This window comes from Haliotis cracherodii, unplaced genomic scaffold (genome assembly GCF_022045235.1).
Source record: "Haliotis cracherodii isolate W230 unplaced genomic scaffold, xgHalCrac1.p SCAF_4, whole genome shotgun sequence".
Taxonomy (NCBI): domain Eukaryota; kingdom Metazoa; phylum Mollusca; class Gastropoda; order Lepetellida; family Haliotidae; genus Haliotis; species Haliotis cracherodii.
The window spans coordinates 34,738,496-34,763,137 of record NW_027266297.1 but is presented as its reverse complement, the minus strand read 5'-3'; the positions used below and the strand labels follow the sequence as shown (position 1 = coordinate 34,763,137).

General features: G+C 38.1%; 1 protein-coding gene across 13 annotated transcripts in view; it reads right to left on the bottom strand.

The window, feature by feature from the left end:
- The window catches only part of LOC139480537 (receptor-type tyrosine-protein phosphatase delta-like), a 396,576-nt gene that overhangs the window by 150,926 nt on the left and 221,008 nt on the right, over positions 1–24,642 (bottom strand). For 12 of the 13 annotated variants that reach the window (XM_071263629.1, XM_071263627.1, XM_071263626.1 and 9 more), the window contains one exon: positions 23,422–23,521. In XM_071263629.1, the coding sequence (XP_071119730.1) occupies positions 23,422–23,488 (67 nt within the window). In that variant the 5' untranslated portion in view covers positions 23,489–23,521. Of the gene's footprint in view, positions 1–23,421; positions 23,522–23,627; positions 24,109–24,642 lie in introns of those variants that run through there. The other variant, XM_071263634.1, reaches the window with a different exon arrangement.

Here is a 24,642-nt window from a genome sequence, read left to right as displayed (position 1 = left end):
GATTTCCAAAGAGACCCTTACATAAAGTAATCTGATTTTAGCTGCCAGGTTTGTGCTTATTGGAAGTTCTTTTCAGGTTAAATCCTCAAAAATTACTTTTACATCAGCTCAATTACAGAAATAAATAGACATGTTTGAAATCTTGTTAAAATGCAGCTCAATATCCAAACCTAAAAAAATTAATATGTCATCTTGGCCACTTCCTCCTGAACCTTCAGAGAGCTTGGTCAAATCAATAAAAACTCAACACTGGACTCCAATGTAATCAAAATCCAGATAGATTTTATCACGGCCTTCTATGTCCTTTGGCGGCTTGCACAACGGGATCATAAACAAAAATAGACCAACACTGTCATCTAACGCAAATCAGGAAATAGGTAAAAGATTAGAAAACAGAATTCTCAGACTCCGTTACACTTGCCCATCAACATGGCTTCCAACTGTTTCACCAATACCGGTACTTTTTCAGAACCCAATGGTGATTTTATTTCCTTGGTCACTAGCAGTTGTCAGATGCAATTGCCATGGCAACGATTCTAATCCATCTCAAGGTCTAGTAAGATCTAAATTGTGTTTTGGGGCATTGATCCCACAATCAGCTGGCTAGATCTCAACCACAATCAGTTGTGTGGACGATATGTTGTGAGAACGTATGTAGCTGACGGACAGGTACACCAACGCAACACGAGACCGGGATCTCCTCGGGGCAAATCAACAGGAGCCATTGATTTGGAAGATTCGGAAACAATGATGCCGCAACTGGAACCAGATGCATATTTCAGTACAGACTGCCTTCTCTCATACCGACATCAAACACATTAGAGCAGAAAAAAATAAATGCCAAAGTATGCTTATTTGCAAGATGTGATTCCAGGTTCCGGACGAGGCATTGATTTACATAATACAGAAACCAAAATTTCTCGACAGGTTTCAACATTAAGAGATGTTCTTGCAGCTTATGACAAAATGGCAACCTAATTTTCAATATCATGCTTTACACTGCCCCATACCAACCAATCGGGAACATTTGGCATCCATGGGAATTTTTGAGGTACCATTCATGAAATAGGACTGTGTGTTCTTTGTAATCTTACAGTGATAGAGTTGGGTTCTATGACACTATGGCAACATTTTAGCCATATCAACGACGGAGATAGAAACCGGCTTCACATCCTGGACCCATGCACAGAATCAAACCCAGATCCCATCTTAAGGCATCAATAGCATCACTTTAACCTCCAGGCTTCTTCCTCAGGGGTAGAATAGGTCTTCAGCAACCCATGCTTGCCGTAAAAGGTGACTATGCTTGTCGTAAAAGGCGACTAACGGGATCGGGTGGTCAGGCTCGCTGACTTGGTTGATGCAGGTCATCGATCCCAATTGCGTGGATCGATGCTCATGATGTTAATCAATGGATTGTCTGGTCTAGACTCGATTATTTACAGACCGCCGTCATATTGCTGGAATATTGCTCAGTGCGGCATTAAACAACCAACCAACCAAACAACCAGACTTCTTCCCTTTCATAGAAATGATGAAATGTACAGAAATCAAACAACATGGGTGTTAAGTTTTCTTGTACAGCATAAATATAATCAAGACACATTTCATAGCCAAATGAACGGTATAAAAAGGGAACCGCAATTAGTTACTATTCAAATTTGGGTTAAATTTTTACAAATAGGGGAAAAAATCAACATGGAAAGTTGGTACAGAATGTATTTGATGTCACTCGCCAAACTGAGTGCGTGGGAAGCGAGTATTTTATACACCTCGTTTAGAATCACAGCTCGGATATCAGTTCCCCACAGAGGTGATAATTGATGAATTTAGATTTAAAACCCTCAGGACAACCAATGAAACTTCAATAATAACTTCACAAATGAAATAAATTTGACTCTTCAACTTATTTAGGAATTAACTACTCTCTTGCTAGCAGTCAACTTATGGTAGGGCTGAACAGACCTTCCACTGTGGGAGCATCGCCTAGCAACAAAACAAGGAGTGATGAAAGTCAAAGGGTGTACTCATGAGTGAAGCATTCTTCGACGTGTTGCCTTTTGCAAGGAAATAATATGTTATATCACATTCCATGTGATGTTTTCAAATAAAAGCCAGCCCCTGTTGAACAACCATCATGGTCCCATGTTTGGCGGTATCACATCAAAGATTGGGAGGCTCCCATGCAGAAACTATTGATTCTCGACATCTCATTAGAAGTTAAACCTCTTTCCGTGAGTTTCATCTCAGTTAATCTATTTTGTTTTGAGTAACACTGGGCTACATAAGCATTGAATCATTCACTTCTTGTCGTCTACGATTCACCACCACGAGAAACTCATTTATCATTACGCCTAGACCATCCATGAAATTTTAAAACACAACATGTTGTGAAAAGCTGGCTGCAAACACCCCCTGTGTAATGATTCAGTCTAAAGATTTAGAATCTAGGATTCATTACCCGTCACAGTTTAATTCAATCCTGGCCGCACATGTTAATCAGTCAGACTCTGGCAGCTACCAGACCTGAACAGGACTTTCCACTCTCCGATCATATGCCTGTAAGCATTCAGCCAATCATAGCACTTGTAACATTCTTTCAGCCAATCACATCAAAAGATTCTAGTATTGAAATCAAAGAAAATGGGGAAAAGGCTTCCCCGGTTTTAGTGTTGAACAGACAGTTTGAGTCCCGAAATCCACCTTAAAGATGTTTGTCATGATGAAAGACCTTCTGCCACACGACCTTGAAACGTTAAGAAACACGGACTCCGTTACTCCACATGCTCCAAGCAGTCTTTGATAAACTTAATGGAAGTATGACAATAAGGAGCTACTGACCCTGTAGAAACGCACCATGTTTCATATTGGGTGGGCATTCTCTAGTGGCATGGCATCATGTGGTTGAAGAGCTGCACTTCCTATCTTAAACCCTTCAGAAGAGTTGGGCTCTCTATTGGTGGTTAAGCCTACTGAAGCTTATACAGATTGTACATGATTCATTTAACAAGATTTATTACCTAATAGGAAAGACTTAAGTTCAAACTACATATGCACACCCTTTTCACTAATACCTGGTGTCATCACTGATTTTCAGCGATCTGTTCATATAATATTCTCACCTATTTTGACGTTCATGCCAAATGGATTCAATTTTGAGACTGAGTACTGTCTGGTGTTGATGTTTATCGTGAACCTAACGACAATATCAGGAACAGATCCTCCATGTTTCCCAATGGAATAAATTTCATGTTTCTGATACTGAACACTAAACTTACTCGAGAAACCTTAAACCGATTGTTCCGACATTTGTCAACAACAAAGTAGTACAAAGGTCCACAAAATAACAACCAACAAAAGGAAAACAATCTGTCTACTTCTTTCAAGAAGAAAAACATGAAGGAATCCTTCAAAGACCCGATCTGTAGGGCTGTAACCAGAGCCTGGAGGTGGCCAGCTAACAAGTAACAACAACCTGAGTACTGTGACATGGCAGGGTCACCTGGAGGCTATCACACTGACCAAGGGAAAACATAATTACAGCCATCCACAGGCAGCTTCACTGGAAATAGTACAAATACTGTTTGTTTGTTTATTTTATGCATCTCTCAAGATTTTATCCAAAGTGTTGGCACAAAGAATGAGCCTTTACAGAATGCAACCATATGGAGTATGGGACCCTAGGATCTCTGGTGTTTGTTTGTTTGTTTGTTTGTATTTAACGCCACACTCCAGCAGTCCAGCTATATAATAAGTCTGGACCAGACAATCCATTGATTGACATCATGAACATCGATCAACGCAATTGGGATACGATGACGTGCATCAACCAAGTCAGCGAGCCTGACCACCCGATCACGCTAGTCACCTCTTACGACAAGCCTTTTACGGCAACTTTGCAAGGTGCATGTGTACGTACAGTCATCCAACAGATGATCCTTAAAATTGTCAGCTTGCTGATGGGGTTAACCTCTATGGTCATGTGAACAAGGCATCTGACTTTGGCCTAAAATTCCCATCACATCACTTGGAGATGTTACGGCTGTCACATGCAGATGAGTGGGGACAGACACACTATTCATACATGGAGGATAAAACACCCTCTCAGCTACTTTCTTCCAGTTCCAAAATCTTTCCTCAAAACCGGTTGCAGGTTTAAACATCTCGAAATCTTGTTGGTTCAAATAGTTCCTTCAAAAATAGTTGTAGCTTTCAAATGTTCTCAAATATTGCTATATAATATAATCCTACATGGCTACAGCACAGGGTTCTTTGATGCATGGGTAGTGTTGGACAAGGAACTTCATCGTACTTAGTCAGCTTATCTTCATCCCTTCTAGTTTCCTTTCATTATTGAGTGGTACCACCACTACATATCACATAAAACATTAACAGGTCTGTGTTTCCATGGATACTGAACAAAACAAGTTAGGGATCAAGAATATTTTTGGGGACATGAAATTGTGTGCTCGGCCTACCATATTTACCCCCCAAAATATTCATGATATTCAACTATATTCTCAGATCATCCAATGCAAATTCTTCAGGCTATTGGTAATTGAGAAGCAGAATTTGAAATATTAAAATTGTTTTCATGTAAAATGAACAACTGGCATTGGCAAAATTACCACAAAGCCTTGAGACATTCCTTTCCTGGTTTTCAAATAAAACATTAACAAATTTAAGAAAATATTCTCAGAAAGCATTTCTTATCTGTCTTTCATCCATATCAATTTCTGTTCCAATTTATCAAATTAAGTGTCAAACAGTTTGTATAATGAGAAATATAATGAATTATAAACAGACTCACAGAAAATAATACCGGCACAATACAAAAGCATTTTCATATACATGTATCAGCCCTGAATCAGAAAAGAACATATCATCTTCAGCATGGCACCTTTTTCTAATTACACTATGTATCAAACAAAACCCATACTCGCAACAGATACCAAAGGGCAGATGAAATATTCATACCAATCTTCTTCAATGTAGGCTTACAGCGAAGTATTGGAACAGTCTTGAATCTTCCCAGCAAGAGATCATCATAATTTGCATAATTTAATTCTTTTTATCTATATCGAATATTCCTTCCCCACGAAACACGAAGAGGGTCTTCCAGGTTGGATAACCCATATTGGACAACAGTTCCATGATTCAAAGACAATTAACAGCTTGTGTCATTTGATCTTACAAGGTGAGTGAGTGAGTGAGTGAGTTTGGATTAATTCCCCCCAGACCCCACCCCCAACCAATGGATGTGGATCTTCTCACTACAACATAGGCATGTCATATACATAGCTGCACTTCTTATATAACATAAGTAATAACAATTAGCTTTTCCGACCTAACGGGCAATGGGGTAACCTAGAGGTAAAACCATTCGCTCCTTGGGCACAAAGATCCAGGTTTAATTCTCATGGATATAATGGGAGAAGCGTAAAACCATACTCACTCACTAATAACAAAATAGTCTCGCAATATAAAAAATTTGTCCATGATAAAACTGATTCAAATTAGGCCAAGTAAAAATATTTGGCATTGACACTGACATCACCCCTCAAGTGTCTCGGCTTTTCTGTCGATTTCTGCCCATAGAATAAGTGTAACACAAGGATGCCCGAGACCGGACACAGTTCAACCACACACAGGGACGTTGGCACTCCACTTGAAGTTATAATCAACATCAACATCACCATAGGTCCTATACTGTTAGGTAAGAGACAACAGTCTGTGTGTGGTGTAAGTGAGTCCCGTTTCCAGCCTGGGCCTGAGGCAAGTGTTACCTTGCCATGTGCTCCTGCCACAGTTGGGATAGGTGGTATAATACATGTAGTTTTCGGGACACATCTTCAGGAAGTCTGGATACAGAACTTGTTTTCTTGGGTGCAGAATTTGTATTTTTCGTTACACAGCTATGGGATGTCCATAATGTTCGTATTTACACAAACGCTGGTTACTGTAAGTTGTCAATCACATACTCAGAAGTCAAATAACATATTGTTGAGATTTTGTATTTCTGTATGTAACTATAGGGCAGTATATGTGCAGCTTGCAATGCAGGTAGAGGGAAGGAGAGAGAATCACAAATCACAACAATTCCAACTGTCCATCCAAATTGCTTGAAAGAGAGAGAGAGAGAGAGAGAGAGAGAGAGAGAGAGAGGAGGTACATCCAGCCTAAGAGAGAGAGGGGGGGGGGAGAGGAGGGGGGGAGAGGAGGGGGGGGGAGGAGAGGAGGGGGGGAGGGAGAGAGAGAGAGAGAGGGAGAAGAGATCATTAGGAGTAATGAGATGGGGTGACTGGACAACGCAGTCATCCAGAATATTTAGATTTACTACCAAAATGACTCTGACATGGCATTTACAAAGCCAATAATGACATGGGGCAAACTGCTTCAGGAATAATGTGGATATCGCACACAAGCTGCACAGCTTATCTTGAATGTCATTCTTAATAAAAGAACTTCACATCAATTATTATGCTCATAAATGGTCGTAATTTGACCAGAAGAATTATATGAATACCACAACTTCAATAACTTACATACATTATTTATCATTCAAAGGGACCAAGCTATTGGTTGCTGTGCTTTGCACTTAATAATAAAAGGTTCATCATACAAAAAATCATTTTTCAGATGTCTTCCAACACTAATTTCAACCCGAACAAGGCCCCTCTCTTCAAAGAAAAAATGGTGCAAAGTGAACTTCACCTTGCTATTGGCCCCTTGCTAAATATGTCCTCAAATCCTTGGAAACAGATTATGCTTAATAACACAGATCTATTTCTGTGAGATGTTGAAAAGACCTCTCCTTAATGAACACATGAATGAGAACTCCCCTGCAGATCAGTGTGGTCAGTTCCCCTGAAACAAGTCATAAACTGGCTGTACATTTTAACGTTGCTGTGAAAATTAATCCAATTTTCGCAACAAAGTGATTTTGATTGTTCCTTTTCAAGACATGGCAATAAACACAATAATTTTATTTGCCTAGAGACAACATTTTGGAATCAATATATGACAAAACCATGAACTAAGTAACTTCACAATTTCAATACGCGATTCAGACACGAATGACAAACTATTGATATGGATATTGATTGTTTCCCTACTTTGTTGGAAATATTTGCAAAAAATTCCTTAACATACTCCTTGGGTCAAAATAATGCCAGTGTGTACGTCAGTATACAAGATTCACGTCAAACAACGGGAGAAATCGTTAGCGGAGAAACATTAGCAACGTGATCATATTACTGTTGACGTTTAATTCACAATCGCCAAATCTTCAACATCCTATTCTAGTGCTTAGATCTAACAAAGTCCGGATGCAACAGAAGCGGGTTTTCAAAAGATGATACTTTGACCTACAAAATTCAACTGCAGAATTCTGCCGAGTCAATTTGAAAATGTCAGATAATACCTATTTCTATGGCTAGTGCTATATCAAATACCAAATAACCCTTTCCAGCCATGGCCCACTGCCTTAACAACCAGCTACCCAGATATCAATCATATTTCTAATAAATATGGACGCACGACAGGACGGCAGGAGTCCTTATCATCATAATCAGGAAAATTAACATCAGCTTGACAACACGAAGGGGCGGTTTAGCTCCGTGGAGATCAATTTCTAAATGTACAACTGATTGATGTGGAAGTGTTCAGTATGTGATCAATTGACACCCTGTTTTTTCTCCGAGTTGCATGGCAGTGAAAGTGTTCCACATTAATAAGCTATTTCCGATGCTAATGGGGCCATAGAACTACCAACAGTTGCTGCTTACAGCTAATACAGGCCTGATACACATGTGAGAATACCCTATTTCATTATAATAACACCAACAGCCATCATATACCATGGCCCTTATTTGTCTTAAGACGCATTACAACCCCATACCATTTAAGGCAGTTCATGTTATCACAGAAAAACATCAGAATATGCATCCTATTATAACAAAACAGGGAAAGATCAACAGACAGGTCCTACCACATATTCTCCTATGCTTATTATAAAATAAAAGATATTTGACAAGAAATATTTATCAAATTTTAGTTTGCATCTAATCAACATTTCTTTTCTGGTGAGAAATACTCTCCAAAGTTCAGGATGTCTGGGTGACTTTCTTAATCTAATATTTGTCACTATTATTTGGAAAGAACAGTGAGTGAGTGAGTTGGGTTTAATGCTGCTTTGAACAGTATTCAAGTTATATCACGGCATGGGGAAAGGATAGCTCAACGTTCAGATCTTTGTCATGAGTTCAGAAAAAAAGCTGGTTCCACCTTCATAAATTAAATTATTATCCCTTCATATATTAAATGATTATCCCTTCATAAATTAAATGATTATCCCTTCATAAATTAAATGATTATCTTGTCTTGTCAAATAATCCAACACGCACTAAATCCATTCCTACATTTAAGGTCCAATTAAAAATTAAATAAAAATAACTCTTGACTCTGGTGGTGTGACAACTGGTGAACAACTCGGTGTTTTATTTGTCTCCTGTTTCCTGCTCTGGACACCATGACAACCACAGCGTTAAGACCTAAAGCAGATAATTAATGTCTTCTCAAAAGCTTGTCGTATCAGATGGTCAGACCCAAATCCTCCCTGTGGAAAAATGGGATGTGTCTAGGTAAGATTTATGAAGCTGAGACAGCATTTCTTGTCCACCTGAAAGGTGTGAATGTCCTCAACATGAACACACGGAAGTGTGCAACTGTGAATGACTGGATCCATTCTGGACACCGTTTAGCTGACAATTCACCAAGACTCATTACGATAATGTAACAAGTCAACTGTTTCAGTTATCCAGATGATCATAGGATTTTACAAAAGTCTACAAATGGTTTTTTTTCACAGTAATGATCTTTCTTTTTTCAATTTGACATTTTAATTCATTGTATTAATAAGCTGCAAATATTAAAAAAAATATATATCATAAAAAAACCATAAATATTGTTGTAATACTGAATGGCAAATATAAAAAAGATCATGTTCTCTGATATATCATGTCCTTGTGACATCTGGATTGAGTAAAAAGATCATCTGTCCTTGGTGACCAACTCTTAGTATACCTTAATTTATCACAGATACAAGCCCCAATATACCACAGATACAAGCCCCAATATACCACAGATACAAGCCCAATATACTACAGGTACAAGCCCCAATATACTGTGTATGTGCCAAGACAGGACCTGTCCGTGCACAGACCCCCAGACAGTTGACATGGACACTCCGACTGTCTATGGAGACGGTCACCCGAGGGACATGCTCCCAGTGTACTCCTACATGCCACATCTATACACCAGCTCCCACTGACATGACTCTCTATACAACACCCTTGTATACAACAGGCAGGAATGTGGCATTCAGCAGTATTGGGGTGGGTAAAGGGTGAGTAATGGCAGGCATCAGATCAGTCATGAAATTATGTCAACAGCAGTCAGATAAGTGCTGGGGTGGCTGGAGTGGAGAGGAGACAAGAATTAGAGGGTGGAGCAGTGATCGGGACGTCTAGACGAGATGGCTTTAGGGCTTGTCTCTGGAAGAGGAATTGGGTGGGGTGTTGGTTCTTCTATCATGGATTGTTCACTACACTTCATTTGAAGTATTGATGCTCTTACAGTGGGACAGTAATCAAACAGAATGGTCCATATATATCATATCATTCAGCTATTTATTAATCATAATATTTTTCATCCAACCATTTATTGACAATATATTATCATAATATTCACTTAGCTTTTCTTTTCTTTCCAGTTTAAACATTATTTTCATTTCTAATTATTTTTTGTACTTTTAAATGTTTTTTATTCATTTACTTGTACACAATCTAATACAATGAAATTCTGATCTAATATTTACATACGTTACTTATTTTCTTATCAGCTAATGTAAACTTTCTATTTGATTTTCTCTTTCTATTTCAGATTGGAATAAGGGTGAAAGGTTAATAGGATAGAAGTTATGTCAGTTTGGGCTAATTTTATACAAAATTTAATTTGCATTTGAGATTAGAATCAAGTGCAAAGATCACAAGGATAGAGGTTATATCATCTTATGCTAATTTTTTATTTGACTTATTTTCTATTTCTGATTGGAATAAAGGGCAAAGATTAACAGGATAGACGTTATAATAGGATTGGTGTGACACTGGTGAGGGTTTTGGTAGTGGATGGACCAGTTGGCTCGAGGGGGTTCCAGCTCAAGGGGTCAGGTGGGTGGGGATAAGGATTACCCCCAAGCAGGTGAAGGAGACAAGCCCTCCCATTTTGCTTTGATGTGATACAAGTTCTGAGGGTGATAGTAACTTGAACCTTCGTCTCGCATTCTTGACTGACTGAATACTCTTCAAGATGAAGGATAATTTCAGAAAACAGACAAACACTGAATTAAAGTTACAAATACCCCTTGCGTGTATACTTATCTTCGATCCAAACAACCGATTCTACACAAATAATCATAAATATTTCTAAAACATTATTGAATATTTTCATTAAACAAGGAAACCTAGAAGACCCAATGATATTGCTAATGGACAGAGTGAATAATGTGGCAGGATCTGTGGGAGTTGCTTGTCCTGGGGCCACTGTGTCAAGAGTCTGGAGGCATGTGGGTGGACAGACATCGACACTTTGTGTGTCGAGTTATACTATGCGTTCACGGCACATACACTCGCACGGACAAACCCTCGTGGCCTACACTTCCGTAATTACAGAAGCATAAGCACCCTGACATTTCACGTTATCATCCAACGCACAGATTAGACAAGTTCCGACTTGTCACAAAAAAACTCTGAACAGTTGCAATTCATTCACAACCAGAGCTTGGCATTATCAAAATCCAAATTATGAAATCCTGTTCCCCTTGCGGTAAAGAACAAGTGACATTTAAGGACCCAGTTGAGTCGTCAAATTCAAAAATAGCACATCACCACTCCAGCTTGACCATACCAATGAAACTGGAATTTGTTTTGGGAATAATTGCTCAATCATTGATATAATGACTTCAAATTCACAGGTACTTAACTCTTGAACACAGTGCAAAGTTGGCACAACAAAGGGGGAGTATTTACAGGGCTGTGATCAGTTAACTACCGTCAACATTTAGGGCTATTCAGGATGGCTGTGCGAATGTACGTAGGTTCTTGTAAGTTAACAAAGTTACACCTGTTTTCTCTTGTACATGTATTATAGCGTAGCGAAAACATTTCCAGAAAAAAATTACCAAGGATTTACTGTCACAAAGCATATAATCCCACATTTCATTAATATTTATTAATACTTTGTGTTATGTAAGTTGTTTATTTGTTTAACATAAAAATTAAGGCCTTATTCATGATATTCTTAACATAAAATTTACAAATTTGAACCAATGATTACAAAATAAATTTGAAGTACCAGGTGATTATTTTCTGTGCCCCTGACTGTTCATACCGTCCCACATAAATGATATCTGGGTCATGCATTATTACCAGCTTCAACACAGTACACCCCTGCATTCCACACTCAACAACAAATATACACATGAGGAATTTTTACAACTTGGTTGACCCAATTCCTGTCCCCCTGACACTGCACCCATCAAAACAATGCCACATTGTTCTCACAGAAAGAAGCCCCGATCCCCAATCACAAAATCACAATCAAAATAATGAGGGCACTGATTTGGCAAGGGATTACTCACTTTTTGTGGGTGGAAATCAGAGGCTTACAGACAAGCGGACAGGAAGAAAGGCTGGGAATTAGGTGTCACAATTTGTTTGAGGAAATTGAAAACTTGGGGAATTACCACCATGTACTTTAATTTGGGCTTGTGAATGTGCCGTGTAAAGAGATACAATACTGTAGGTACACACAGGTGAGAAAGAGGACAATCAGCAGCCAGGTGACACAGCAGGAGGGGGAGGATGAGGAGAGAGAAAGAGGGATGGAGGAAAAAGGTGTGAAGGTTTTTTTACGTTGTTGCAGTTTCGAAACAGCTGAGGTGTGGGGCAGGTACCAAGAATGTGTGTCACATACCTCTCTCGCGTGAAGAATGTGGGTAACCACGCATGGGCATTGAGATGAAGGGAGATGCTCGTGACTTAGATACACATCACATCAACAATATGACAGTGAGTGAGTCTGGTTTAACGCCGCTTTGAACAGTATTTCTGTTATACCACGGCATCTCAGCTTGATGTTTATTTGTTTGTTGTTCAATGCCGGACTCAGCAATAATCTAGCTATATGATGGCGGTCTGTAAATAATTGAGTCTGGACCAGACAATCCAGTGATTGACATCATGAGCAGCGATCCACGCAATTGGGATACAATGACATGCATCAACCAAGTCAGTGAGCCTGACCATCCGATCCTGTTAGTCGCCTATTACATCATAATTGGTTGCTGAAGACTCTTTCTAACCGGGCTTGATGTGGAGAAAAGCCAGAGGGATGCAGGTCTCAGACATTTACCACTTTGGTGAATCCCAGGAAAAGGGGAATGGTGATGACAAACCTAGCATTAGTAAGGGAGAATCTGGGATTCAAACCCATGAACAGAGGATTCAAGCATGCTTTTGGGACACAATTCTGCAGAGTGATTTTAGGCGTCTCAAGAGCAAAGGTCATCCTTGCCTCCCAACATGAGACAGAGAAAGCATAAGTATGCAAGAGGAAGAGATGCTTCAGAGATAGTCATAGAAAAAGAGGCCTATCAATTAATACATGGCGGGATGTCCAGCAAATGCTGCCCTAACACACCACGCATCACAGCACACCAGCTTATTGTGTCTGGGAGTCAAAAGTGATGCAAGCCACAGGCCTTTGGAACTTGATGAAAAAATGACCACAGGCTGGGTGCTCCAAGGATCGTAGTCAGGGGAATCTGGGATTCAAACCCATGATCATTGACCCTCGCAACAGGGAGACAACTCAAGACAACACGGGGCAGCCATGAGCAACATTGTTAATTTCAAACAAAGATGGGAGCTAGTAAAAGTACATGCAAGACTTGAGATATTCCGACACAATTGACAAATGGAGTGTGAGATGTTTATCAGTAATAGGCATATATATTACCTCCATTAAAGTCAGAATATCCATACAATTACATGTGTCATGAACAAGACAAGTCAATCAGCATGTGACACCTGTGTATACTATCCCTTAGCCGAAGGCTAGTACAAATTCATAAGTACTACCAAATGCTGTTGGACAGTCACAGGTTGCCTCAAAGCAACTTCCACGGACTACTAACCAGACTAATTAAGACTTAATAAGCATATACACAGGTCATATATTTCCATCACCAAAACAAAATCTGAAAGTTCATCCCCCAAAGTACTTCAAAGCAGGAGGTTATTTTATTCAGCATATGAAGGGAGGAAATCTGTTAATGTTTGTTTGTTTGATGTTTAACGCCACCCTCAGCGGTCTGTAAATAATCAAGTCTGGACCAGACAATCCAGTGATTGATATCATGAGCATCGATCTACACAATTGGGATCAATGACATGCATCAACCAAGTCAGAGAGCCTGACCACCCAATCATGTTAGTCGCCTCTTACAACAAGCATAGTCACCTTTTACGGCAAGCATGGGTTGCTGAAGACCTATTCTCTACCCGGAATTCTTCACGGATCAAATCTTTTATCATACAATACATATCTCTCATAATTATTTTTGTTCATTTGCTGATTTCATAAAGCTAACTGGATTTGCCTTTTTTCATCTTCTTAACTGATATCAAATTATATGCAGATATTCATTCCACTCATGGTGAATGATAGCATCCAATTCTACTACACAAGCTAACAGGAAGGGTATCCTGTACAACTGCCTCCTTCTCTTCACAAAGACAATCCACCTCCTTAACATTAAGTACATTAACATTTCAAGGTGTTGATCACCGACAGAACAAATCCTTTGTCAGGTAAACAAACCGCTGGTCACTTTCCCCAGGGCCATGCTAATGGCCTTTGGGAAAGAATAATGAGATCATCCCTAAGTTCAAGTGTGCCATGTGATCTGTACCTGGGACTGCAGTCATTCAAGCACCTGTCAATGTCACAAAATCCCTAAGGGCAAAGGGCAAAGGTCATGGCATGAGTTGGACCACATGTGCTATGTTTTTACATCATTAACTTCAAGATTATTTGTTAGTCAGCTATGAGGTAACGTATACTGGTAGGAATGTACGTTACCATGGTAACAGTTTGCGGATTATACAACTTACTAGGAGTGAGATAACATCTTAAAAACAGTAAAACCACAGGATCTATGACCCCCTTATTTTTAAATTATTTTTTGAAGAAGCAATTTAATTACTGTGGCGAAAGAGATGGATTTACACCACTTTTTTAGCAATATTCATTTCAAATATTCATTTCAAATATTGGCAGGGAAGCAAAGAACAGGCTGCACACATTGTACCCACTTTGGGTATGGAACCAGGGTCCTCAGCATGTTCAGTGTGACAAGCAAACGCTTTAACCACTGGGCTAAGCCCACAACTCAGTAACAGTGGAGTTTTAGCTGTTGAGTGATCTGGTTCTAGCACCTCCGCATGTAAGTCCTGAGTACTTGAGCTAAATGTTAGAATTAAAGTGCCAATATGCCTCTTCCTTGACGTAGAGAAAACACAGTTTCTAAGAACTGCTTATGTCACAAACATGTGCGTGTATACATTCTGCTGTGGCTAAAATCCCAGTCAAGTTAGGGGCATCAAAGCCCGGTTTGTTGAGGATAAATGATGCAAGGCTATTATTCGTGAAGGATTTGTCCTCATGAATATCAGATGAATATCATTTCTCAATAGCACACAGCGTTATTCACGTTTACACATCTGAAAAACAAGCCTAAGCCAATAATCATTGTTTACAAACCTGGCATGCAAGTCATGTGCATAATAAACAGTATTAATTCATGTTCTTTGAAATGGCTTTGTAAAAAGATATGAAACCCCTGTGAGTATTTTCTGAAAAAGCATGTACAGTCCACAGAAAAACAACACAATGGTGGCCTTCAAAACAACAAAATCTTTTCTTTTTCCAAAGCAAACAAACTTGAATGTCTTCCCCATTTTTTAACATAATAAAAAACATGTTCTCTTTTTCCAAAGGAAACAAAATCCACTTTTCATAAAGGTGCATTGAAATTTTTCAAAATACTATATAAATAAAGATTTCCTTTCCCAAAAGCAAACAAATCCAAAAATGGATTGTACACATTTTTCACAAAAAATAATAAACCCACCAGTTTCAATCATATAAAGCAACTGTTTCAATCATCTTCAACCTCAAAATATCAAATATCCGAATAGGTTATGACATAAATATACTACTACTAATAACTTAAGGATCACCGGAATCTTTCATACAACAGATTAATTGTAGTTATATGAAAGAATCAGGCTCCCATAACTTTTTTAGTTGCATATATTTCAAATATTTTTATGATTAATGATTCAGTTGCTTCATAATAATCTAAGATGTCAATATCTCTGAGATGACACACAGCATGAGCATACACATTACAATACAAACATGAAATACATTTCAAAGTACCCTCTACACCGTGCCTCTCAACAAGGATGATGTTAAAAAAATCATCCTTTGTATTAAAGGCACGTATGTACACCTCATTGGCTCCATCTCTGGCGTTGCTTGCATCTTTACGACCAGAATTCTGTACAACACAGTCCATGCGACTTTACTATTGACAAAAGCTGACAAACTGAATGTCTTTTCACAGTAGGAGCATGTTAACTTTTAAAAAGATGGGAGACCCATTTGCAAACCAGGTTATTTAGACGAGAGACAGTCGCATAGAAGGGGGTGTTTTTGTGTGCTGGATCCGTACACTAGCGATCGTATCCTGAACGGTATGCCTGGAACGTCTACAGAACTGTGGAGGGTCAAACAACCAACCTTCAAAAAAAAGGGGGAGACAATTCTCTTTCCTTTGCTTGCATTGTGATGACGACTTTTACGATTTGGATCAAAATTAAAAAATCTTTTTCCAATAAAAGTCACTCATGTTTTAATATCCTAGACTAGATACCATATTTTATTTTGTCAGCAAATGATCGTAACAATTCCCTGTATTAGTCCATAAGGTCCTTTGATTCAAAATATCAATGTACACATGTATCATATCATTTTGACTGGGTTATCGAGGGAGATGCCTAAAGTGTTTGACAAAGATACCCACAACCTACCTCTTGATCTACCAGTATGGCTATTTGAAAGGTTGCCGTGGCACCAACTCCACCAAAACAAACCAAAACCTCATCCTGATGAATTAATGTTTAGTTTTTCATGTGGATAGCAGATTGTGAGTGTAATGAAGCGAGTCAATCAGACCAATGGAAGTTTTCATATCCGGAGAAGTCTGTAGAAACACATCAAGTCAAACACACAATGTTTACGCTGATGGAGATACAGGGACGGAATCTGCACAATAACAAAATTAACCCTTCATCATGCATACAGCCAGTTTTGTTCAATCAGTTTTGTTCAAAAGCTTAATGACAATATTAACTTTAAAGAAAAGTGCTTGTTTGTCCCTACAGAAACATAACAAAAGATTGGTAAAAAATGTCCATCATATTTTTAAATCTATTCAAAAGGAGGTGAGATCCACAAAATAATTTACTCACGTTTATACAGGAAAAAGATATATATTGACAAAACTGATCTCATAATAACCTCTCTAAAAGTAGCATCGTGCCTACCTCACATCATCAACTCATTCTGTAACAACAGTGTTTTAGTAGATCGATGGTCATGTCAATCAGTGGATTATCTGGTTCAGTTCGATAATATACAAACCACCGTCATATAGCTGGAATATTACTAAGTGTGGCGTTAAACAACAAACAAAGAAAAAACTGCCACACTCTCATAATTTTTATCGCCTACACAAACCATTAACTCATTACCTTGAAATACTACTGTATTTTCAAAAGAATCCATTCCGAAATTCTGTGAAGCAAGCGTCCTATCATTAAAAAAGTATCAGCTTGAGGATGCTCAGGCGTATGTATGAAACTGCTAACATTAACACACAGTATCACTGACCATGTGTATCCAGAGCAGACAAAGGATTAAGCATTTCTTCCACTGAACAGAGGTACTGAATCGTACAGGCATAACATCACAGCATTAAAATACAGATCAGCGACCGTGCGACACAGATAGGGGGTTACGGTTGTTATAGGTCAAGGGTCGTTCTGGTAGTATGTTTTTACAGTAGATACTTTAATTCAAGTGCCATTGACGAGATAGCTTTATTCATCTCAAATGTTTCGCAAGCTGGGAAAGTTGGATACATGGTTAAAGTGAAGTAAATATTTCAGGTATTTTCTCAAGAGGTCATGAGTCACCAAATAGTTTGCATTCAATGTAAATAGTCCTATATGTTAGTTTTATAGATATTGTATTTATACCACACCATAAATATTCATGGAACTAATATCACAGTATGTATCGAAAATATGACAACTTACGCAGAGATGTCAAAAAGTACATTTTCATCAATGGTGAATAATGTGTATACACATCTTTTATATTCTAACCCAAAAATAAATCAATTATGTTTCGAAATCATTTAGCAATCATACTACTGTGATGGTGTGACCTACAAGTTTGATTTTCATTCATTAGTTGCAGAAGTAATCGGGAAGGTGGAAATTATTATATATTTTATTCCTACCACCTACATTGAAGTTGAAAAATAGTCCAAACATTTTGTAAATAAAAAAATAAAATTTCAAGAACTTTCAGATAATAATCCTCCAACAAAATGTGCTATTTTGCATTCCAGTTAACATAAATTTTACAGAAGGAAAACCAGAAAAAGGTATCAAGTTACACATATCAATCCATGAAATTACATTTTTTTATTATATTTTAGATCGTTCCTTTTTTATTGATAACTACTTTGCTATTACAACAATACACCAATAATGGAGAAACAGAAAAGCTGTTGGTGAAACTATGATCACTTTGCCAAATGCACCTATCTGCAATTACATGTATTCATTACTTGTCCTCTAAGTGCTATACCAACTATTAACACACAGCATACATTACATTACAGCCATTATCCACCTCCTCACAGTTCACTCAAGTTGACCAAGGTCTCCAGTAACCTGTTTGTTTAACAAGTTGACCAAATGAATATAGGTTTTGAGTAACCTATGTTTTTTCTACAAGTTTGACCAATGAATCGGTCCCCAGAAACCTATGTTTGTTCTTCAAGTTGACCAAATGAATATAGGTCTTGAGTAACCTGTTTGTTCTACAAGTTCTTTTGTGTAGTATGTATCACTGAATTCTATATCGTGGTGCATCGTTGAATTACTTCAGCCATAACAATGATGTAGCAGCCAATAAGAAAAGGCCAGGCATTATTTAAGCATCACAACGTACCCTGGATATTTTATTTGCAGATGCTCTGCTTATCAGCTTCGTACTAGTCACTTCGTCCACCATCTGCCTCCATCTTATTACATTATCTCCAAGTCTTTTTCCCCACCAAGACTGGAATGGTTGCCATTTATACGGTTTTAATCCGATTCCAATGTCTGATTCTTTTATGCAGATTTGATATTTTCCAAATCTAATTTACGGTTTATTGTATCTGATGCAGGATATTTTCTTCCATTTCTCTCTTGACTTCATTTCATTACTTAACAGGTTTTTGTAGATCACTGTCAAATTTGAAGGAGTTTTTCGCTCAAATTCCTCCACACTATTCCCGGTATTGATCCATATGTTTTAAACTTAAAATTTAATCCACTTTGTGGGCTAAAGTTTACAGTTTACAGGGGATAGTTCAATGTTATGTAGTCTGTGAGTAAAACAGGAATCCGATGTCCAAGATTTGAGAGAGGTTGGCACCAAGTCTCAGTCTGGAGGCTGCCATGTTCTTCCTCTCCTCCCACTCAAGAATGGCAGAAGTCGGTGGTCCGGAGGACACAAATAAACTAATCTCGCACCCTGGCATGGGGGATGACATTCCGGAATCTGCACCTACCCACCGTCTGGAGGAAACCCCACACATGATGCAGAACTTCAATCCTTAGAAAACTTCTTTGTTTGGTGACATTTTCATTTTATTCTCAGCTTTGTATTTGTGCTATCTTCGGAGCTAATTTGTGATCATTATTTCTTTAATACAATACAAAAATTTATTCGCAGGAACGGAACTATACAGTTAGTTATTTGTGACAACAATGAATAATGATGTGAATGTACATACAAGCTGAAAATTATATAGATAGACCTCATGCTACTGAGTTACTGTTATTAATAATCTTAAGTAAATTATCTTGGAATAAACAGAGGTTTAATTCTTATGAGTGAATATGGTTTAACACCATAGAGAAGAGGGGGTTGGGGGGTGGGTGTAAATCGAACCTGGGTCTTCAGAACTTGCTAAGGGGGTAATTATGATGGATATTCTTGTCACTGAACCTTTCATAGATCTTTAAACATGGTAGGCTGTGCATTTGTATCTTAGTTGCTCTGGTTAAAATTCAGTTATCTAATTCTGTAAATTTTTCTAAAATTTCAAATACTGACACTGAAAATGCAAACATTCACAGAACCTGCTCAACTACTCAAAGTTGGTTTAGTCACTTTTAGTGGTATCGTTATTCACAAAAACACATTAATTTTCATTAAAACCATGGTGCAATGTGCACATATAGACACATTTATACAAAAGATGGTCGTGGGGGATATGAATGACCAATTTGGTTCAGTAACAAGATGGCGTAGGTCACCAGCCAGTGAAAAATGGACCTGAGGTCACGGAACGAGAGCTGAATTCATGTGCCAATAACCATACAAGCTCCCACCATCTTCAAATTGATTGTCCATGGTTTTACGATGCAATCCTTTTCATCCTGCCTTATTTGCTGGCCCAAATCTCAGCTGATCCAATTTAGACTTCATTATATTTTGGGTTTGTGGACAAGATTACTGAGTATACACAACTTGATACAATGGAACTTCTCATCAATGGTGTCCACGACCACCATCAACCGCAGATTGGCAGTCGCTTATTACCGATTGTCCCACATCAATTACTGATTGGTTGCAGTATTTCCGCAACCAACTGGGGTCAAGGGTTGACCACCTGTAGTCAGTGAGGAGTATGACCTCCAGTTCTGTTACTATCATTCAGCAGCTTGCAAATGCCAGATCATATTTCTTTATCTTTAATTTGGAGCAAGTTTAAATAAACACTGTTTTGGATGGACCAACAATACCACTAAGGAGAATGTGATGAGCACAAGTTAGCCAAAGAGATCTGAACCACAGTTAGGCAAACACACCTGTACCACAGTTAGGCAAACATCTGCACACTACTTGCCCAAAGAGATCAAGGCCCCGTTCCACAAAACGATCTTAGCACAAAGATCATTGTAATTACCATACTTTAACATAGACTTCCGTCAGTCGTAGTGCCACAATCATTTTGTCGAATGCAGCCCTGTACCAGTTTTGGCAAACAGATTTGAAAATATCACATTAATATCTGGTCAAACATTGAGACTATTCTGTTTCTGCATTCATTCTATTTGTATAATATATTTGTATTCATATAATTTGTTGAGATTTGGTTTGCAAAATAAATATTTCACATTACAATCTATGAACCACCATATGCTTCACTGAAAAGAGTTGGGCTTGTTCAAGTACAGGACATATCTGTTCCTTCATATGTCATATTTTTTAGTAATTTGCTGAGATTTGGTTTACAAAATTAATATTTCACATTACAATCTTTTACAATCAATGGCCCACTGTATGCTTCAGTGAAAAATGTTAGGCTTTTGCTGGTATGGGACCTATTCTCTTTCATCTGTGTAATTCTTTGATAATCTCTATGATGTAATTATGGATTAGGTGTTATCAATCATATCAAAAGACTTTGTTATCGGATAGCCCAACTATGCAATATTATCTGAGAGCCACAAACGTGTTAATCATTAATCACTCAAGGGTCAATAACAACACGAGACTCGTTGCCTTGTCCAATTAGCTAATTGTCACTGACAACTGATTAAATCATGAAAGGAGTTCAGTTGTCAATAGCCAAGCTAGGATATTGATACTGTAATGTACACAGGGATATGTTCCGCAATATGATACTGTTTATCTGACAACTACTTCTCTTGGGTGAACCTATAACATGGCATTTCTGTATTTTCCAATTAATGAACAACTTTCAATAAAGGAGTTTTGTTAGCGATTCTACAACTGTCATACATGATATCATGTCCTGTACTGAGATTAGAGAAACAAACATTATTATTAACATGCTTTGTGTTATATTAAGAACAAGGACATTGCTTTTATTTTGTTCTATATAAATTAATATTTAAAATGATATTTAATTTTAAAAATTACAAATTTCTATGGGATGTTTTGTTAGTCATTATACAACTGTGTCAGACATGATTTAACATTCTGTATTGAGATTAAAGAAACTGACATCAGTATTAAAATGCTTATTTAGAACAAGGACATTACTTTTTTTCTTTTCTTTTTATATTTTAATTCATTTAATTTTACGAATTCTTTTACTGACACTTGAGATGTTGGAACAATAGTTTGAAATATCATGACATTTAATAAATTGTTTGTGCTTCAATTCACCTGACTGAAAGACGGCAATAAAATGTTTTGACCTCATTAATAGCACAACTCCAACTCCAAAGGTCATGGGGAAGTGGATATCCTTATCCTCTTATGTCGTCACTATATGGCTGAAATAATGCTGATGCGACGATGTTAAACGTGATATATCCTCAGTATCTGATATACAAAAATGTGGAGTTTCATATTTTGACAGAAATTTCAGTTTGTGAGATACACTTACAATCGATGACTGAACCCAACTGTGCTGAGTTAATGGATTTGAACTATCGTTTGCTGAAGATAAAAACAGTATTTGTGGTCACAAGAATCAATATCACCTGCGGGTACATGTGATTTGTACAGCATTTAACAACTCTCATAACTGATTTAAACAAATTAACTTCTTTTTGTCTTCAACACAATTGTACCACCAGGGAAAATTCCCTCCACACGTCCATAAAACATGAAACTGCCACCTCCACATATCTTCATATTCTACATCTTTGTTTAAGAATAATCAAGGAAATAACCATAAAATCCAAATTTAAAAGATCATTTTTTATCTTCCTGAGTTCACAAGGTATTCTTTTAGCATTTTTATTTACTCCTTGATAAAGTATTTCCATGCTAAAGATATCAAAGCTTCAATTAGTCACCAAGAATATTTTTCACAAAAATAAAATGACAATTATCTTCTTCTTTTTTCAACACTTAAAATCGGCATAAACATAAATTTTCATAAAAACAAATTAATCTTTTTGTATAATACCAAGACGTTCACAATCGTCGTAAGGTAGACAAGATAAATCACCTCTGAAACAAAATGTCCTATCAGAATGGGGACAGTGCGATAAATTATGGTAGGACACTGTGATATCAGTATTGATCAGAGGATATCGCTATGAAGTCAACCAAGGGATGATGGCCATCATCCAAGGAAAGACATTCACCAGTCTAATATTACTGGTCAGATTTAAGTCTTAGGCTTTTTACACACAGTAAAGCTTCCCCTCACGGCGACTGCCTCGACAACATATAATGCGCATACAGGCGTATTTACCTTGGTTTGCAAATATCTCTGTGGATGGTAAACACACACTAAGAGCCAAGAAGGTGGACATGTTGTAGGGGAAATAGCAGGAGACATGGTAACGAAGAAGAACAACTGCATTTCGCTATTTGCTTCTTGGGCAAAGTAGATGGTAGAAATGTTGCAAATGATTTGAATTTCCGCTCTGTGAGATAAAACTTGTCTTCATTAATGAATTCTCTTTGCATGAGCTTGTTTTGATGTTGACGGAAAATTTGGTGTTTCTTACGAATTTGAAATGAGGCTGAGGAGCCAATGATGTCATTCTGGACTATTTTCATAACAGAATTGCAAACTGGGAGAAAAACGTCGGAGAAAACATGTTGCATGAGTTTGGAACACACGTTTAAGATGTTGAAGACTGAAGTCAGGAAGGAGTAGAGGGAAATTCTGGGGTAATTGACATGATGAACCTAATCAATAATATCCGACAGCAGAATTTCACTTCCACATTAAGCACAAACTGTTTCGCGTTAAGATATTTTGACTTTGAAACACTTCTCGAGTTTCTTTCTTCCTAATAGTTACACATCTTTACCATTTTAATGCATAAATTGACAAAATGCTGCATTGTTTAATGTCGGGGATGACAGCTGTCGCCCAGAAACAAATGGTGACACGCAGTTGTAATTAATGGGTAATTAACTTATATCAGAAAATAATGAAAATATTCTCACCTGACGTGTGGGCTCGTCGGACCAGCGCGGACACCAGCACGGCCAGAAAACACACATACATCCTCATAACGCAACCATTAATGCTGGCACACACACCTACCTGGAAAAACAGCACACATATAAGACCATTAGATTTACCTTACCATGACCACCAGGGTCAGGGTTTGGGTTTAAGGGGGGAGGGGGGAGGGGGGTACTGGGGTCACCTCTTGCTTGTAAGTATCCTTTACTAGCACAACCACCTGTCGTTAATATCCACAGTGATTCAAACGCCTGCTACTCCTATTGTGGGTGAAAGAAGCATTTCCGTGGTGAGAAGTATCCTCAGTGTTAAATCCATGTGGAGGTGAGGTAGTACAGGTGGCTTGATTTCATGTATTCTCTCATTGGAGTCCAGTCATATTCAGGCAACACACACAACACCACTAAGCTGTGTACCTATTGTGAGTCTCCAAAATACATAATATACCCATGTGACTCCGAAGCAATTATGGCTGAGTCTGTTGACCAATCACAGATACTGTTACAACATGCCATCAATCTCTTGACTGGGTCACCCTCAACTGTCCCATTGACAGAGGCAAGGCAATATGGCCGGCCTCACTGCTGGCTTGCTAGCTGCAGTGGGTGGGAGATCACCTGTCCAGCTTAGTTGACCAGTTGGTGGACACAGCTGACTGGCTGGCCATGCAGTCTCTCTGTCTGTCCAAGCTCTGTACACAGCCTGGGCTCCTCACACTGTTCTGTCACTGCCGGTTACCTGCTTCACTTGCCTCTGTCGCTTCACTCGCTTACCCTTTGTGGCAAGCAGGTGTTTGAAAAAGGGGCCCGATTAGGGTTGGGGAAAAGGCGAAAGAGCAAGCAGTAATTATTTTGATATAAATGTCTTTATAGGTATATTAAATAGTAATTAAGAAAATAAAAAAACTCAATAGCAGAATAATTATTGAATTCTGCAATAGAACAGTATGTTCATGACCACTAAATAAGGCATTACAACAGTAAATTTCAAGACGAAGAAACTAATCTTTGCATAAATAGAAATTGTTACATGAATATTTGATTCAAACAGACTGATATATTGACCTTTAATATCCAAACTGAAACAAAATTGTCTGCTAAATATTTTAACAGACACATGAACTCATCCTCACAGAGAAAATGGCAGCATGGTTTTGTTACAAATGAGATAAATCTGATACTAAATCAATGACATAATGA